The sequence below is a fragment of the Coregonus clupeaformis genome, unplaced genomic scaffold (genome assembly GCF_020615455.1).
Source record: "Coregonus clupeaformis isolate EN_2021a unplaced genomic scaffold, ASM2061545v1 scaf0561, whole genome shotgun sequence".
NCBI lineage: Eukaryota > Metazoa > Chordata > Actinopteri > Salmoniformes > Salmonidae > Coregonus > Coregonus clupeaformis.
The window spans coordinates 56,498-76,597 of NW_025534016.1; the positions used below are offsets into that span (position 1 = coordinate 56,498).

The 20,100-nt window shown below is 45.8% G+C and overlaps 1 protein-coding gene across 1 annotated transcript in view; it reads right to left on the reverse strand.

Moving 5' to 3' along the window:
• LOC121548637 (ryanodine receptor 3-like) overlaps positions 1–20,100 on the reverse strand; it is a gene marked incomplete at its 3' end in the record, with an annotated part of 127,160 nt that overhangs the window by 55,170 nt on the left and 51,890 nt on the right. Inside the window, exons 4-6 of the mRNA XM_045215940.1 lie at positions 4,431–4,445; positions 3,655–3,729; positions 2,893–2,971 (exon numbers count right to left, since the gene is read on the reverse strand). Of these exons, the coding sequence (XP_045071875.1) occupies positions 2,893–2,971; positions 3,655–3,729; positions 4,431–4,445 (169 nt within the window). The remainder of the gene's footprint in view (positions 1–2,892; positions 2,972–3,654; positions 3,730–4,430; positions 4,446–20,100) is intronic.

The following is a 20,100-nucleotide window of genomic DNA, read 5'->3' on the forward strand; positions in this document are numbered from 1 at the left end:
CTAAGGTGTATGTAAACTTCCGACTTCAACTGTAAATGAATTGTAACTTCATATATTGTACATGAAGATAAGAAAAACATAAATAATATGCCATTTAGCAGACGCTTTTATCCAAAGCAACTTACAGTCATGCGTGCATAATTTTTTTTTGTGTATGGGTGGTCCCGGGGATTGAACCCACTACCTTGGCGTTACAAGCGCCGTGCTCTACCAGCTGAGCTACAGAGGACCACAGATATAGATCATAAATCTGCCATTGAAATACAAATGCATACTTCTGCAAATGTTTCACTGGCACGTCAGTGTTGTTAGTATATCATTATTTGCTGCATGATTGTTAATCAGTACAGTTAGAAGTCTTCGAATATCAAAGATCAACAGTTTCAAAGCAAGGCAATGGACAGACTCGAGGCAGCCATTTTGTCTGCTCATAACGTCTTCACGTTGATATACTGCCTCTATTCTGGGGGGTCACAATACATATACATAGCAAGGTCAGCTGTTAATATGGAAACCAGTCTGCATGTCTAGTAGATTCACAGGTCGCCCTTTACACTCGTACCCGTATACGGGTTGAAAATCGCAGATTTGGACACTGATAAACGCCTAAATTGGAACACAGTGGCTGGACAGTAACATGCTATACATGACATCAGAGCTCAGTGGCTGGACAGTAACATGCTATACATGACGTCAGAGCTCAGTGGCTGTACAGTAACATGCTATACATGACGTCAGAGCTCAGTGGCTGGACAGTAACATGCTATACATGACGTCAGAGCTCGTGCAATAACATGCTATACATGACGTCAGAGCTCAGTGGCGACAAAGCTATACAGACGCAGAGCTCAGTGGCTGTACAGTAACATGCTATACATGAGGTCAGAGCTCAGTGGCTGGACAGTAACATGCTAACATGACGTCAGGGGAAAAGACATCAGAGCTCAGTGGCTGGACAGTAACATGCTATACATGAGGTCAGAGCTCAGTGGCTGTACAGTAACATGCTTACATGAGGTCAGAGCTCAGTGGCTGGACAGTAACATGCTAACAGGGTCAGGAGCTCAGTGGCTGTACAGTAACATGCTATACATGACATCAGAGCTCAGTGGCTGGACAGTAACATGCTATACATGAGGTCAGAGCTCAGTGGCTGGACAGTAACATGGTATACATGACATCAGAGCTCAGTGGCTGGACAGTAACATGCTATACATGAGGTCAGAGCTCAGGCTCTCTGCTTCACAGCTCTGTATGGGTTTTGACTGACAGCCGTTCTGACCTTGAGCACCACGCGTGACAAGAAGTTGCCCCCATCCCTCCTGCTAATTGGGCAACTTTTGCTAATGTTTAGTTGTCTGAGTGAGGGGAAATGCTGTAAATTACGAGGACTCAGTGAACAGTGCCTTCAGAAAGTATACACACCCCTTGTTTTTTCCACATTTTGTTGTGTTACAACCTGAATTTAAAATGGATTCAACTGAGATTTTTTGGTCACTGGCCTACACACAATACCCCATAATGTCAAAGTGTTTCGAAATATTTACAAATTAATGTTTACAATAAGTATTCTACCCCTTTGTTATGACAAGCCTAAATAAGTTCAGTAGTAAAAATGTACTTAACAAGTCACATAAATTGCATAGACTCACTCTGTGTGCAATAACAGTGTTTAACATGATTTTTTAATGACTAATAATAATAATATGCCATTTAGCAGACGCTTTTATCCAAAGCGACTTACAGTCATGTGTGCATACATTTTTACGTATGGGTGGTCCCTGGGATTGAACCCACTACCCTGGCGTTACAAGCGCCATGCTCTACCAATTGAGCTACAGAAGACTACCTCTTCTCTGTAACCCACACATACAATTATCTGTAAGGTCCCTCAGTCGATTCAACCACAGACCAGGGAGGTTTTTCAACGCCTCGCAAAAAAGGGCACCTATTGGTAGATGTGTAAAAAAAGAAAATAAAGCAGACATTGAATATCCCTTTGAGCATGGTGAATGTATTAATTATACTTTGGATGGTGTATCAATGCACCCAGTCACTACAAAGATACAGGCGTCTTACCTAACTCAGTTGCCGGGAAGGAAAGAAACTGCTCAGGGATTTTACCATGAGGCCAATGGTGACTTTAAAACAGTTACAGAGTTTAATGGCTGTGATAGGAGAAAGCTGAGGATGGATCAACAACATTGTAGTTCCTCCACAATAATTTTTTTTACTGAATACAAAGTGTTATGTTTGGGGCAAATCCATCACATCACTGAGTATCCCTCTCCATATTTTCAAGCATGGTGGTGGCTGCATCATGTTATGGATATATTTGTAATCTTTAAGGACTGGGGAGTTTTTCAGGATAAAAAAGAAACGGACTGGCGCTAAGCACAGGCAAATTCCACTGTTTGGATTCAGTCTTGTGTCAGGTAAACTGTTGTGTCCTCACCTTTAGTCTAATAATTGTCCCATAATCCCCAAACTGTTCCCTTTTAATTGCTACCATGGTTATGCATTCCATATTTACTCTGTAAGAAACATTTCAATTTAGCCCTATCCATATAGGCCAATTCCCACAAGTGTAAAGGGTTAAGTATCACATCCGGTTTGATAAATTACTCTGATTCATTTTGTAGTTCAAATGTCACCTAGCTACTAATACAAGGCTGGCTCCACAGCAGCCACAGGGTGCGCCCAAATGGCAACCAATTCCCTTTATAGTGCACTACTTTTGACGAGGGCCCGTAGGCGCCATTTGGGAAGGACCCACAGAGTTTTGTCTCCTCCTTTAGTTAAACGATTTCCTCTCAAGGGAGGCCGACTTACAACAACTATTCAGAAAGCTCTATACCATTAGAGAAAGGCTGTGTGTAATATAAATGGTACCTATTGAATCTTCTTGTAATCCCACGTCAAACGACAGTTTGTCTGTCAACGATCTTGATGTCTTTAAGCAGGTCAGGTACTGTTGAGAAGATAGGAAGGAAAACAATTGATCAGATGTATTATAATATAATAATAACACATGTACGTCTTTCATGATTCATTTGTATCATTTGCACTTACAGAATATATACTGTTACATTTAGGGGAGTTAGTGTCCTTGCCTGTTTTTAAGACTCTGATCTACAAAACTGTTTGTGATAGCTGCAGTAGTTTCTAATCTTCAATTGTTTCTGGAACTTGTGACACTTTTGTCTTTTGTGTGTATTTTGTAATTTTTTCTGTAATATTTTATGTACACGCTGCTATTTCCTTGTTTTGGAGCTATTGCATTCTAATGTTTAGGTAATAAATAATAATACAGTTCTACTAATGTGAGGGACTGGTGACCTTTTCATTCAACACTTAGGAGGGATATCCACTAATAATACAGCTCTGATACTGGTAAAGCTTTCACAGACGCTGCTACTCAGTCATTGGAGCTACGTTGGCCATTGGAGCAACTGCAGTACAATGTTTTGTGTAGTTGATAAAAACGTATGTCCCAAATGGCACCCTATTCCCAATTAAAGTACACTACTTTTTTACAAGAGTCCCTATGGGCCCTGGTCAAACGTAGTGCACTATAAAGGTCAATAGGGTGCCATTTGGGACAAACCCACTGTGAGTATGAGGGACAGGGTGGCAGATGTTCCACATTCTCACCATTCCGCTGAAGGAGTGGCGTAGGAGGATGGCGTGACCATAGAGCAGGGTCCGGTGTCCACCTCCCTGGGCCGCCTAGGAAGGAGGGGAGGGAGGAAACAACTCAGGAGGTTAGAGTCTGAGGGTTGCATCTCAATAGTCTAATTGTAGAATCCTCAACCTCGTCTACTTTCCTTTATGTGCACTGATCTGACCGGAGTATGGGAAAGACACATGACAAGAAGACTGACAATTCACTTTAGCTTTTTCCGGTCTCTCACATTAGTGCAGCTGACGGAAAGGACATGAGAGGAGGATGTCATTGTAGAATATTGTCTGGAGACAGAGGACACCGTTGCGTCCCAAATGGCACCCTATTCATTATATAGTGCACTACTTTTGACTGTATCCCCTATGGGCCCTGGTCAAAAGTAGTGCACTATATAGGGCGTAGGGTGCCATCTGGGATGCGGACATGCTTGACTAGCACCCCCACGAAAGGACAGACAGACAAACAATCAAATGAACACAACAACAACACAACCAACATGAAACAGTCCCAAAAGGTCAGAGGTTATCCCACCCAGGTCATGCTGTACAACTCGACTACCCTGGGTTAGACCCCCGTTCAGTTGACAAACGAGAAACATTTATTTGCAGTACCGTGGACGAGGAAATGTTGTGAAGTGAAACCCGTAAGAGAACGATCAAAAGAGTCAAGGTCCTCAAAGGCTCTTTTGATATCAATGAATTGAAGAAGACAGAAAGATTTAAAACAGACATGTATTATTACTCACCCTCCTCAACAACCTCTAGAGGCATGAAGAAAAAACAAGATTACGTAACATTAGCACAATAACCCACAAACTCTCTACAGTGTTGCTATCTATATTCCCTTTAAAAGAGTTATAAATAATGATTTGGATGAAGGAGGAGAACATAATGTAAGATAGCTGTTATGTGGGCAGCTTGTCTCTCCCTTTTCTGTTTCCCTTCCTCCTTGTTTTGTCCCCTCTGTGTCTGTTGTATCTGTATGTGTGTTTGTCCCCTTTATGTGGGTGTGTCTGGAGTGGATCAGGGGGCGTGCTCAGGATCTGCCTCTCCTGTGCAGCTGCGGGTTGTTTCCAGTGATTCCTGCCTACGCAGCTGCATCCTATTCTCTAATCAACCTGCACTACTAATTCCGGGGCATGGCTCTCCACCGGCGCCAGATCGTTGTTCTTACCAGAGCGGTAACTTGGCTCACCAGTAAAGTTATTTTGTCTTTGTCTTCAGCCTGGCTCTCCACTCTCCTTAACCTGTCATTTGTTTTGTCTTTAGTTTCGGACATACCTCCCAACCTGCCTGCCTTCCTGCCTGTCGGCCTGCCTGCCTGCCTGCCTGCCTGCCTGCCTCAGCCTCTCCTTCCTCCGGAGCCGACTAGCCCACTCTGTTCCTTTACTTCAGTTGTTTTTGGACTAAGACAATTTTAACTTTTATTAAATATTTTTGTTTCTTCCACTCCCTTTGTCGTGTTTGTTTCTCTGAGTGCTGGGTTGAACCATAGCCTAACAGAACGATCTGGCCATGGACCCAACAGAGAGACAGCACGGGGCAAACGAAGACAGCTTCCAACAAGCTATCCAGGCTCAAGAAACGTTGCTAGGACAGCATGACCAACTGATTCGGACTCTTTTGGAAAATAATCATCAACTGCTGAACCAGGTGACTCAGTTAACTACACAAGTCTCTAAATTGTCTGTTATCAGTTCTCCATCTCTCTCTGACCCCCAGTTTGATGCACCCCAAGTTGGTTCCTCGGACATGATGCAGGCTTCGTTCCATCGGGAACCCCCTGTCACGTCGCCTGAACCGTTCAATGGAGAATTGGACAAGTGCCGGGGATTTTTGCTTCAGTGTGACTTGATTTTTCGGCAGAGACCACTGTCATTTTCTACTGATTCCTCTAAGGTACATTATGTTCTGGGGCTGTTAAGAGGGAGAGCTCTGGTTTGGGCTGAGGCTGTGTGCTCAAATCAAACTTTGACTGGATTGACTTTCGCTGATTTTTCTGCTAAATTGAAGACTGTTTTTGACCATCCTGACCATGTGGGTAATTCCTCCAAGATACTTTTTAATTTGAGGCAGGGTTCTAACAGTGTGGCTGAGTACTCTATTGAGTTCTGGACTTTGGCAGCGGACTCCAAGTGGAACAATGTGGCACTTCAAGGAGCATTTCTAAACGGTTTGAATGAAGCCATTAAGGATGAACTGGCTGCTCGTGACGAGCCACATGATTTACATTCTCTCGTTTCCCTGTCCATTAAGCTAGACAACCGGTTGCGGGAGAGGCGTCGGGAGAGAGGCGGTCGGCCGCATCTAGGAGGACGAGTTCCCCAGCCTTCAACCACTCGAGTCTCGCCTCCCGGAGCCGGCAGCTTCTTATTCCTGATTCCATCCCGAGCACAGAGGAGGAACCTATGCAAGTGGGTCGAGCTCGACTACCTCCAGCAGAACGGCAACGGCGCCTCCAGGCGGGTGAGTGCCTGTACTGTGGAGACGCCACACACATTCTGGCTACATGCCCTAAGCGGCCAAAAGACAAGGCTCGCTCGTAACGGTGGGTCTACTTGCGAGCCCAGAGTTAGATCCTGAACCCATCATTCCCCGATTACAAGTACCTGTAACCTTACGTTTCCAGAGTCATTCCCTGCCACTCTCAGCTCTCATAGACTCAGGTGCAGAAGACAACTTTATTAGCCACCAGTTCGTTACACAAGCTCGTATCCCCATGGAGCCACTACCTACCCCCATTCGGGTCACAGCCCTTGATGGGCGCCTCCTCGCGGAGATAACTCATCAAACCACCCCCGTTTCCCTAGTGATTTCTGGCAATCATTGTGAAAGCATTCAGCTAAGAGTTATGTCTGGCTCAGCTACCTCCCTAATCCTTGGCTTCCCCTGGTTGGCTCTTCACAACCCACAAATTGATTGGACACGTCACACCATTCTCAGTTGGAGCACTAACTGCCATTCAGAGTGCCTTAGGTCAGCGGTTCCCCCACTAAGTGTAACCCAACTCATCCCTCAGCTCCTCTTGATCTGTCATCTGTCCCCAAAGAATACCATGACTTAGCGGAGGTTTTCAGTAAGGACAAGGCTCTGTCTCTACCACCACATAGGCCTTATGATTGCCCTATTGAACTGCTTCCTGGTGCTCCCTTGCCCTCTAGTCGCTTATACAATCTGTCCCGACCGGAAAGAGAGGCAATGGAGCAGTACATTGGTGATTCTCTGGTCTCGGGCATAATCCGTCCCTCGTCGTCTCCTTTGGGTGCAGGTTTCTTTTTCGTGGAAAAGAAGGACAAGTCGTTACGCCCCTGTATCGATTTCAGGGGTTTAAACAACATAACTGTTAAAAACAAGTATCCCCTTCCACTCATCAACTCTGCTTTTGAACCTCTGCATGGCGCCACAGTTTTCTCCAAGCTCGACCTCAGGAACGCTTATCACCTTGTCCGGATCCGTAAGGGAGATGAGTGGAAAACCGCTTTCAACACTCCACTGGGACATTTTGAGTATTTGGTCATGCCCTTTGGGCTCTCAAACGCCCTGCTGTTTTCCAAGCCATGGTGAACGATGTTCTTAGGGATTTTTTGAACCGTTTTGTCTTTGTATACCTGGATGATATTCTTGTTTTTTCCAAGTCACCCGAGGAGCATGAGTCACACGTCCGTCAAGTCCTTCAACGGCTCTTGGAAAACAAGCTGTATGTCAAAGCAGAGAAGTGTGAGTTCCACAAACAGTCTACATCGTTCCTTGGTTTCATCATTGAGAGCGGGCAGGTGAAGGCGGACTCCCGAGAAGATCCGGGCAGTGACGGAATGGCCCATACCCACCACCCGTAAGCAACTTCAACGATTTTTGGGCTTTGCTAACTTCTACCGTAGGTTCATTAAGGGTTTTAGTAAAGTGGTGGCACCCCTTACTAGACTCACATCCCCAAAAGTCCCTTTTCTGTGGTCCCCTGAGGCGGAGCAGGCGGTAGGGGTTTTGAAGGAACTGTTTTCCACCTCCCCTGTGTTGATACACCCCAATACCTCTCTGCAGTTTGTTGTGGAGGTGGACGCGTCGGACTCAGGTGTGGGAGCCGTCCTCTCCCAGCGCTCCCCCACTGACCAAAAGCTTCACCCCTGTGCTTTTTTCTCCAAAAAATTGTCACCCACAGAACGGAATTACGACGTTGGAAACCGAGAACTGCTGGCGGTCAAGCTAGCACTGGAAGAATGGCGGCACTGGCTGGATGGAGCTGAACTGCCGTTTGTGGTCTGGACAGACCACAAGAACTTGGCTTACATCCAAGCCACTAAGAGACTCAACTCACGCCAAGCCAGATGGGCCCTGTTTTTAGTAGGTTTAACTTTATTCTTACATACAGACCGGGGTCAAGAAATGTTAAACCAGATGCTTTGTCCCGCCAGTTTGCTGACCCTTCGGAGACCAGCGAGCCTGAGGCAGTCCTGCCTTCCTCATGCGTCGTGGCGGCTGTTCAGTGGGAGATCGAGTCTCTTGTGAAGACTGCACTTGCCACGGACCCGGGACCGGGTGATGGACCTCCCAACCTACTCTTTGTTCCCGAGACGGTCCGGTCTCAGGTGTTGCAGTGGATTCACACCTCCCGTTTTGCTGGTCACCCTGGGATGAGACGCACGTTGACGCTACTTAGGAGACATTTTTGGTGGCCTTCAATGGAAACTGACGTTCGGGCTTTTGTGGCAGCCTGTTCAACCTGTGCTCGGGGCAAAGCCTCCCATCAGTCCCCTTCGGGGCTGCTGCTACCCCTCCCAGTTCCCAGCCGTCCCTGGTCCCACATAGCCATGGATTTTGTCACCGGCCTACCCAAGTCTGAAGGTAATGATACTATACTTACCATTGTGGACAGATTCTCTAAATCTGTTCACTATATAGCATTACCAAAATTACCGTCTGCCAGTGAGACAGCGGACCTCCTAGTCCAACATGTATTCCGTCCCCATGGAATACCTGTGGACATCGTATCTGATAGAGGCCCACAGTTTACTTCCCGTGTTTGGAAGGTTTTCTGTTCTGCTTTGGGTGCTTCCGTTAGTCTGTCCTCAGGGTTTCATCCCCAGACCAACGGTCAAACAGAAAGAGCCAATCAAGACCTCGAAGCAACCCTTCGTTGTGTGGCTGCTCAACATCCATCATCCTGGGCCAAACATCTGCCTTGGATAGAGTACGCCCACAACTCCCTCACCACCTCTGCCACTGGTCTTTCACCCTTCGAGGTTACCATGGGTTATCAACCCCCTCTGTTTCCTGCTCAGGAGAAGGAATTGGCTGTTCCTTCGGTTCAGGAGAACCTCCGCCGCTGCCAGAGAGTGTGGCGCGACGCTCGGGAAGCGTTGCTTCGGGACCACCGACAGGAACAAGATGACAGCGGATAGGAGCAGGACTCCCGCACCTGTGTTTCATCCTGGTCAAGAGGTTTGGCTGTCGTCTAAGAACGTACCTCTTCGTACCAAATCACGCAAGCTGTCTCCTCGGTACCTGGGTCCGTTTGTGGTGGAGTCCATCATTAACCCCGCTGCGGTTCGTTGGAAGTTGCCTTCAGCCATGAAGATACACCCTACTTTCCACGTCTCCCAACTGAAACCTGTGTCCTCCAGCCTTTTGTGTCCGCCGGCTGTTCCACCTCCACCTGTTCGTCTCATTGACGACCATCCGGCCCTACACCGTCAGTAGGCTACTGGACTCTCGGAGGCGGGGTAGGGGTCTCCAATACCTAGTCGATTGGGAAGGTTATGGACCAGAGGAGAGGTCTTGGGTCCCTAAGCGTTTTGTGTTGGATCCTCAGTTGATCACGGACTTCCATCACGACAACCCTGACAGGCCTGGTGGGTCGCCAGGTGGCGACCATTGAGGGGGTACTGTTATGTGGGCAGCTTGTCTCTCCCTTTTCTGTTTCCCTTCCTCCTTGTTTTGTCCCCTCTGTGTCTGTTGTATCTGTATGTGTGTTTGTCCCCTTTATGTGGGTGTGTCTGGAGTGGATCAGGGGGCGTGCTCAGGATCTGCCTCTCCTGTGCAGCTGCGGGTTGTTTCCAGTGATTCCTGCCTACGCAGCTGCATCCTATTCTCTAATCAACCTGCACTACTAATTCCGGGCATGGCTCTCCACCGGCGCCAGATCGTTGTTCTTACCAGAGCGGTAACTTGGCTCACCAGTAAAGTTATTTTGTCTTTGTCTTCAGCCTGGCTCTCCACTCTCCTTAACCTGTCATTTGTTTTGTCTTTAGTTTCCGGACATACCTCCCAACCTGCCTGCCTTCCTGCCTGTCGGCCTGCCTGCCTGCCTGCCTCAGCCTCTCCTTCCTCCGGAGCCGACTAGCCCACTCTGTTCCTTTACTTCAGTTGTTTTTGGACTAAGACAATTTTAACTTTTATTAAATATTTTTGTTTCTTCCACTCCCTTTGTCGTGTTTGTTTCTCTGAGTGCTGGGTTGAACCATAGCCTAACAATAGCGGGTGGTGGAGGAGGTGACTTTCTCCCTATATAAGTGCTATATAAATCCAATCAATGAACCATCTATATACACCACAAGTCTCAGAATCAATCTGTGTTTGGTGATTTGATGGTACAGTCTACAATTCCACTGGGAAAAAGGGAATATCCCAGGTTGCTCCATGAAGCCCCAAAAGCCCCCCAGTCGTCTCCGCCCCTCAGACTCCCAGCTGGTCATCTAGATCCCACTGACACTGTAGCTGGCTGGTTGAATAATTACTCTGGACGAAAAAGGAAAGGGGAAGAAGGGAAGAGTATCCTGCTTCATCCCAGCTGTTGGAGAGAGAGAGAGAGAGAGGGAGAGAGAGAGAGAGAGAGAGAGGGGGGAGGCAGAGAGAGACAGAGAGAGAGGGAGACAGAGAGAGAGAGACAGACAGAGAGAGAGAGAAGGAGAGGGGTAGAGAGAGAGAGAGAGAGAGAGAGAGAGAGAGAGAGGGGGGAGAGAGAGAGAGAGAGAGAGGGAGAGGGAGAGAGAGAGTGAGAGAGAGAGAGAGAGAGAGAGAGAGAGAGAGAGAGAGAGAGGGTTCACTTGCTTTGGCAATGTTAACATACGTTTCCCATGCCAATAAAGCCCTTAAATTGAAATTGAATTGAAATTGAGAGAGGGGTAGAGATAGAAAGAGAGAGAGCTGGGAACTGTGACCTTTGGCTTGGCAGCACGGCAACGGGCAACGCCCCTCCCACTCTAATACCGCTCTATCTGAGCTTCTGCAGGGAGTGTTGGCTCTGAGTAATGGCTTTGGAGATTGTATTCCGTTTGCTTGCTGTCCATTTGATCAAACACATTTTATGTTGATGTGGTTTCTAGGAGGGAAGAAAAAATTTAACCCACAAAAAAAAGGGAAGAGCGAGATAGAGAAAATGGACACGGAGAAAGAGAAAAAGACCAAAACAACGTATCCACCAAGAGCAAGAGGAAGATTTACACTGTAGAATACATGGATAATCCCAGTGTTGGTTTCCAAATTCCTAAACTCTTCCAGCTTTGTTCTACAGCATTTTGTGTTCATTCCAGAATCACTGTGTAAAGCTTCCGGAATCATTGTGTGAAGATTCCAAAATCATTGTGTGAAGCTTCCGGAATCATTGTGTGAAGCTTCTGGAATCATTGTGTGACGTTTCTGGAATCATTGTGTGAAGCTTCTGGAATCAAGGCCAATTCCAGAACATTTCCTCTTTTATTTCTGGTACCCTTGAAATGAGACTTACAAACAACACAAAGAGGAAAGAAAACCACAAACTCAAAAAAACACCACATCTACAGTGAGTGAGCATTGGCCCACCAAATGGGTTTCCTGTTAATTCCCTAATGTCTTGAAATGATGGTTAATAAAGAAAATATATTTTTCTGAAAGTAAAAAGTTAACACAAATTATATATTATACATAATACATAATCTCGGAAACCCAGAACTAAAATGTTGTGTAACTGCGTCAGCTATACAGTTATTTATGTTACTTACATCTGTCCATGAGAGATAATAACATACAACTACCATGTGCAGTGAATCTTTTAAGGTGTAGATTTTAGCGAAGGGTTTTTTTCCCTATCGTTAAGCACTAAATGGGTTAGCTAAAATACTAGCTGAAGCAGTTGAGAAAGCTAGTTAGCTAGTTAGCACTTTCACTTGAAAATGTGTTCACACAGGCACACAGTGTGTTCTTGAGGGGCGCCAAGCAAAGCATTCGAATCATGTTAATCGTGTGACAAGGTGAAGGAAGGCACCAATGGGATGTCTATTTCAAGATTGTCATAAATCAGCGATGTTCAGGGGCATAGTTTAACATCTCGTGTTTGTCTGTGACAGGTTCATAACGTTCATTGATTGTCATCGGCTTCATTTTTGCAGAGATAAAATAAATGAACTGGCATATGCGAACAAGATATCAGCATCTAAAAAAATACAAATTCTTTACTAAATGTCAGAGTGGGGCTTTCTGTTAAATGCAAATTTACCTAATAAATATTTGTTTTAAAAATGTCATTCTCTGGATATGTGCAATAATATCAAGAATGTCAATTTTCACAATAGGCATACTTCTGAACCTTCATTATGCGTCTGATGAACCTACAAATCTATTTAAAAACATAATCATAAATTATTATGATGACAATCCCAAAATAGGCAACACTTTAAAGTGAAAGTGGCCAAAGTGAGATCTTTATTTAATAGTTAGGGGTCAGCAGAGGTGAGTCTTCATGCGAACTAAAGAAAAGAACAAATGAACATACCCACTGTTCATGGTCAGCTTTCTAGCAGCGTTAAACAAAGATACAGATGAAAAACAATATTACACGGAGTTATGGAAGTCAAATATGCCTAAAAGACATCGATCTAAAGACTGAGCATGAGTCTCCATTTCATTTTCATAATATGGGGTGAATTAACAAAAATAATAGAAGATGTCGTGTGTTTCCAGGATCCCGATTAAGCCTCGATCTCCATTGCAAGAGCTTTTTAGTCCAGGGCTAGGCTGAAGTACTCGTCTCTGATACTGAGGTGCCAGGCGATCTGTGGTTATCACCTTATCACCTCAACAAAACAGAAATTCCCTTCACGGCAGTAATGGATGCAAACTTGACACTGATCTGATCGTCTGGCACCCCAGGAGCAGTGAGGAGAGGGCAGCTGGCTAAGCTAACTGCAAGCAATTCAATTCTAATGTGTTCAGTTATCGATTCAATAGCTCTCATAACTTAGTTGACATCTTTTCATAAAGATGCAGCCCATTAAGTGTTTTCTTGCAGTGGGGGACACTGGGGCACTCATAAGTATCTAAGTATCTATCTCCCTATTCATGATTACTTACCACTGCTCATCAATAAGAATGCCAGTGGTACTAAAGCTGAGGGAGGGAGGGAGGGAGGGAGGGTACATTCTCTTTGCTCAGGACATGTAAATCAAGTGGGCAGAACAGAGAAAGGGAAGCGGGGAGAAGACTGTCTGGATGCTCTCCCCCTAGATACAGCTTCTACGGTAGTGTCCTCTCTAGCTGTGTGCAATTACATAACTGCTCTCCCCCTAGACAGTAGCTAGCTGTGGATAATGAAGGCCCAGTGCCCACTCCATGTCAGACTCAGACCCAGCCACAGAGAAATAGCCTGTGATTGCCTTGCTTTAAGTTCAGCGCATTCAGGAAGTATTCAGACCCCTTGACTTTTTCCACATTTTGTTACGTTACAGCCTTATTCTAAAATGGATAAAAATTGTTTTCCCCCTTCATCAATCTACAGACAATACCCCATAATGACAAAGCACACCTGTATTTGGGTAGTTTCTCCCATTCTTCTCTGCAGATCCTCTCAAGCTCTGTCAGGTTGGATGGGGAGCGTTGCTGCACAGCTATTTTCAGGTCTCTCCAGAGATGTTCGATCGGATTCAAGTTGTCTTGGCTGTGTGCTGAGGGTTGTTGTCCTGTTGGAAGGTTAACCTTTGCCCCAGTCTGAGGTCCTGAGCGCTCTGGAGCAGGTTTTCATCAAGGATCTCTGTACTTTGCTCCGTTGATCTTTGCCTCGATCCTGACTAGTCTCCCAGTCCCTGCCGCTACAAACATCACGGTTGACAACTCCGTTGTGTCCTCCTCCCAGAGTGCGAAGAGCCTTGGCGTGACCCTGGACAACACCCTGTCGTTCTCCGCTAACATCAAGGCGGTGACCCGATCCTGTAGGTTCATGCTCTACAACATTCGGAGAGTACGACCCTGCCTTACACAGAAAGCGGCACAGGTCCTAATCCAGGCACTTGTCATCTCCCGTCTGGATTACTGCAACTCGCTGTTGGCTGGGCTCCCTGCCTGTGCCATTAAACCCCTACAACTCATCCAGAATGCCGCAGCCCGTCTGGTGTTCAACCTTCCCAAGTTCTCTCATGTCATTCCGCTCCTCCGCACACTCCACTGGCTTCCAGTTGAAGCTCGCATCTGCTACAAGACCATGGTGCTTGCCTACGGAGCTGTGAGGGGAACAGCACCTCCGTACCTTCAGGCTCTGATCAGTCCCTACACCCAAACGAGGGCACTGCGTTCATCCACCTCTGGCCTGCTGGCTCCCCTACCTCTGCGGAAGCATAGTTCCCCCTCAGCCCAGTCAAAACTGTTCGCTGCTCTGGCACCCCAATGGTGGAACAAGCTCCCTCACGACGCCAGGACAGCGGAGTCACTCACCACCTTCCTGAGACATTTGAAACCCCACCTCTTTAAGGAATACCTGGGATAGGATAAAGTAATCCTTCTACCCCCCTCCCCCCCCTTTTCCCCGGATCTGTGCCTCGACACAATCCTGTCTCTGAGCTCTACGGACCATTCCTTACACCTAATGGCTTGGTTTTTGCTCTGACATGCACTGTCAACTGTGGGGCCTTATATAGACAGGTATGTGCCTTTCCAAATCATGTCCAATCAATTTAATTTACCACAGGTGGACTCCAATCAAGTTGTAGAAACATCTCAAGGATGATCAATGGAAACAGGATGCACCTGAGCTCAATTTCGAGTCTCATAGCGAAGGGTCTGAATACTTATGTAAATAAGGTATTTCTGTTTTTTATTTTTAATAAATGTGCCAAAAATCAAAAAACCTGTTTTCACTTTGTCATTATGGGGTATTGTGTGTAGAATGCTGAGGATTTGTATTTATTTAATCCATTTTAGAATAAGGCTGTAACGTAACAACATTTGGAAAAAGTCAAGGGGTCTGAATACTTTCCCAAGGCACTGTACTTAAAGCAAGGCAATCACAGGCTATTTCTCTGTGGCTGGGTCTGCGTCTGACATGGAGTGGGCACTGGGCCTTCATTATCCACAGCTAGCTACTGTCTAGGGGGAGAGCAGTTATGTAAATGCACACAGCTAGAGAGGACACAACCGTAGAAGCTGTATCTTCAAGGCTTATCTTGAAGTTAAACAAGGAGAAAATATACACTTTATTATTATCCTCTCACGTTGATCTCTTATTGAATACATTCTTTCTATGATGAATCGTATTGATCTCTTATTGAATACATTATTTATTTAATTAATCTTCTTGGCATATATTCTTTAACCAGAATCCATGAGTCAGCAATTGTCAATGTCTTATTCTCCATCCTTCATAGCAACAGGATTTGTTTGAGATGATTTACACTGAGACACAGTGGTATGAAACACCGTAAATACTCTACAAAATTCAACTATGTAAGAAGCTTTCAAATACTCCATGAACCGTGAAAGTATTTCACCTATGTCTTTGACCAAGGTCTGATGTTTACCGATGATACAATGATAATGTATACAGGTAATGCTGGTATAATGTGTAGGTTATAGAGTGATTATCTATACAGGTAATGCAGGAATAATGTGTAGGTTATAGAGTGATTATGTATACAGGTAATGGAGATGTATGCCGTTTTACGGGATCCTAACCAATTGTGCTATTGTGTGTGTTTTTTCGCGTTATTTGTAACTTATTTTGTACATAATGTTTCTGCCACCGTCTCTTATGTCCGAAAAGAGCTTCTGGATATCAGAACAGCGATTCATCACCTCGTACTAGACAAATATTTTTTCTTTAACGAGTCGGACGCGAAGGATTTTTTTCAGACACTGACAAGGCCCAAATCCCTGTCATTCGCATAAGAAAGAGACGTCCCGTAGGTCGGAGTGCGTAATCTGCCTCTACCATCAGTCCTATTAGCAAACGTACAATCATTGGATAACAAAATAGACAAACTAAGATCACGGATATCCTACTAACGGGACATTAAAAACTGTAATATGTTATGTTTCACCGAGTCGTGGCTGAACGACGACATGGATAACATACAGCTGGCGGCATATACGCTGCATCGGCAAGATAGAACAGCTGCCTCCGGTAAGACAAGGGGTGGCGGTCTGTGTATATTTGTAAACAACAGCTTGTGCACGAAATCTACTATTAAGGAAGTCTCAAGGTTTTGCTCGCCTGACGTAGAGTATCTCATGATAAGCTGTAGACCACACTATTTACCAAGAGAGTTTTCATCTATATTTTTCGTAGCTGTCTATTTACCACCACAAACCGATGCTGGCACTAAGACCGCACTCAATGAGCTGTATAAGGCCATAAGCAAACAGGAAAACGCTAATCCAGAGATGGCGCTCCTAGTGGCCGGGGACTTTAATGCAGGGAAACTTAAATCCGTTTTACCTAATTTCTACCAGCATGTTAAATGTGCAACCAGACGAAAAAAAAACTATAGGCCACCTTTACCCCACACACAGAGACGTGTACAAAGCTCTCCCTCGCCCTCCATTTGGCAAATCTGACCATAACTCTATCCTCCTGATTCTTGCTTACAAGAAAAAAACTAAAGCAGGAAACACGAGTGACTCAGTCAATAAAGAAGTGGTCAGATGACGCAGATGCTAAGCTAGAGGACTGTTTAGCTAGCACAGACTGGAAAATGTTCCGGGATTCTTCCGATGGCATTGAGGAGTACACCACATCAGTCACTGGCTTCATCAATAAGTGCATCGATGACGTCATCCCCACAGTGACCATACGTACAGTGAGGGAAAAAAGTATTTGATCCCCTGCTGATTTTGTACGTTTGCCCACTGACAAAGACATGATCAGTCTATCATTTTAATGGTAGGTTTATTTGAACTGTAAGAGACAGAATAACAACAACAAAATCCAGAAAAATGCATGTAAAAAATGTTATAAATTGATTTGCTTTTTAATGAGTATTTGACCCCTCTGCAAAACATGACTTAGTACTTGGTGGCAAAGCGCTTGTTGGCAATCACGGAGGTCAGACGTTTCTTGTAGTTGGCCACCAGGTTTGCACACATCTCAAGAGGGATTTTGTTCCACTCCTCTTTGCAGATCTTCTCCAAGTCATTAAGGTTTCGAGGCTGACGTTTGGCAACTCGAACCTTCAGCTCCCTCCACAGATTTTCTATGGGATTAAGGTCTAGAGACTGGCTAGGCCACTCCAGGACCTTAATGTGCTTCTTCTTGAGCCACTCCTTTGTTGCCTTGGCCGTGTGTTTTGGGTCATTGTCATGCTGGAATACCCATCCACGACCCATTTTCAATGCCCTGGCTGAGGGAAGGAGGTTCTCACCCAAGATTTGACGGTACATGGCCCCATCCATCGTCCCTTTGATGCGGTGAAGTTGTCCTGTCCCCTTAGTAGAAAAACACCCCCAAAGCATAATGTTTCCACCTGTTTGATGGTGGGGATGGTGTTATTGGGGTCATAGGCAGCATTCCTCCTCCTCCAAACACGGCGAGTTGAGTTGATGCCAAAGAGCTCGATTTTGGTCTCATCTGACCACAACACTTTCATCCAGTTCTCCTCTGAATCATTCAGATGTTTATTGGCCTGTATATGTGCTTTCTTGAGCAGGGGGACCTTGCGGGCGCTGCAGGATTTCAGTCCTTCACGGCGTAGTGTGTTACCAATTGTTTTCTTGGTGACTATGGTCCCAGCTGCCTTGAGATCATTGACAAGATCCTCCCGTGTAATTCTGGGCTGATTCCTCACTGTTCTCATGATTATTGCAACTCCATGAGGTAAGATCTTGCATGGAGCCCCAGGCCGAGGAAAATTGACAGTTATTTTGTGTTTCTTTCATTTGTGAATAATCGCACCAACTGTTGTCACCTTCTCACCAAGCTGCCTGGCGATGGTCTTGTAGCCCATTCCAGCCTTGTGTAGGTCTACAATCTTGTCCCTGATATCCTTGGAGAGCTCTTTGGTCTTGGCCATGGTGGAGAGTTTGGAATCTGATTGATTGATTGCTTCTGTGGACAGGTGTCTTTTATACAGGTAACAAGCTGAGATTATAGACTGATCATGTCTTTGTCAGTGGGCAAATGTACAAAATCAGCAGGGGATCAAATACTTTTTTCCCTCACTGTACATACCCCAACCTGAAGCCATGGATTACAGGCAACATCCGCACTGAGCTAAAGGGTAGAGCTGCCGCTTTCAAGGAGCGGGACTCTAACCCGGACGCTTATAAGAAATGCCGCTATGCCCTCCGACGAACCATCAAACAGGTAAAGTGTCAATACAGGACTAAGATTGAATCGTACTACACCGGCTCCGACGCTCGTCGGATGTGGCAGGGCTTGCAACCTATTACAGACTACAAAGGGAAGCACAGCTGCGAGCTGCCCAGTGACACAAGCCTACCAGATGAGCTAAATTACTTCTATGCTCGCTTCGAGGCAAGCAACACTGAAGCAAGTATGAGAGCATCAGCTGTTCCGGATGACTGTGTGATCACGCTCTCCGTTGCCGATGTGAATAAGACCTTTAAACAGGTCAACATTCACAAGGCCGCAGGGCCAGATGGATTACCAGGACCTGTACTCCGAGCATGCGCTGACCAACTGGCAAGTGTCTTCACTGACATTTTCAACCTGTCCCTGACTGAGTCTTTAATACCAACATGTTTCAAGCAGACCACCATAGTCCCTGTGCCCAAGAACACTAAGGTACCCTGCCTAAAAGACTACCAACCCGTCTGTAGCCATGAAGTGCTTTGAAAGGCTGGTCATGGCTCACATCAACACCATTATCCCAGAAACCCTAGACCCACTCCAATTTGCATACCGCCCCAACAGATCCACAGATGATGCAATCTCTATTGCACTCCACACTGCCCTTTCCCACCTGGACAAAAGGAACACTTATGTGAGAATGCTATTCACTGACTACAGCTCAGCGTTCAACACCATAGTGCTCTCAAAGCTCATCACTAAGCTAAGGACCCTGGGACTAAACACCTACCTCTGCAACTGGATCCTGGACTTCCTGACAGGCCGCCCCCAGGTGGTAAGGGTAGGTAACAACACATCTGCCACACTGATCCTCAACCCGGAGGTCCCTCAGGGCTGAGTGCTCAGTCCCCTCCCGTACTCCCTGTTCACCCCTGACTGTATGGCCAGGCACGACTCCAACACCATCATTAAGTTTGCAGATGACACAACAGTGGTAGGCCTGATCACCGACAACGATGAGACAGCCTATAGGGAGGAGGTCAGAGACCTGGCCGTGTGGTGCCATGATAACAACCTCTCCCTCAACGTGATCAAGACAAAGGAGATGATTGTGGACTACAGGAAAAAGAAGAGGACCGAGCACGCTCTAGTTCTCATCCACTGTAGTGGAGCAGGTTGAGAGCTTCAAGTTCGTTGGTGTCCACATCACCAACAAACTATCCTAGTCCAAACACACCAAGACAGTTGTGAAGAGGGCACGACAAAGCCTATTCCCCCTCAGGAGACTGAAAAGATTTGGCATGGGTCCTCAGATCCTCAAAAGATTCTACAGCTGCACCATCGAGAGCATCCTGACTGGTTGCATCACTGCCTGGTATGGCAACTGCTTGGCCTCTGCCATCCAGGACCTCTATAACAGGCAGTGTCAGAGGAAGGCCCAAAAAATTGTCAGCCACCCTAGTCATAGACTGTTCTCTCTGCTACCGCACAACAAGCGGTACCGGAGCGCCAAGTCTAGGTCTTCTTAATAGCTTCTACCCCCAAGCCATGACTCCTGAACAGCTAATCAAATGGCTACCCAGACTATTCCCACCCCCCCATTTTTACGCTGCTGCTACTCTCTATTTATTATCTATGCATAGTCACTTTAGCTCTTCCTACATGTACATATTACCTCAATTACCTCGACTAACCTGTGCCCCCGCACATTGACTCTGTACCGGTACCCCCTTGTATATAGCCTCGCTACTGTTATTTTATTTTACTGCTGCTCTTTAATTATTTTTTACTTATCTATTTTTTACTTAACACTTATTTTTCTTAAAACTGCATTGTTGGTTAAGGGCTTGTAAGTAAGCATTTTACTGTAAGGTCTACTACACCTGTTGTATTCTTCGCATGTGACAAATACAATTTGATTTAATTTGATACTC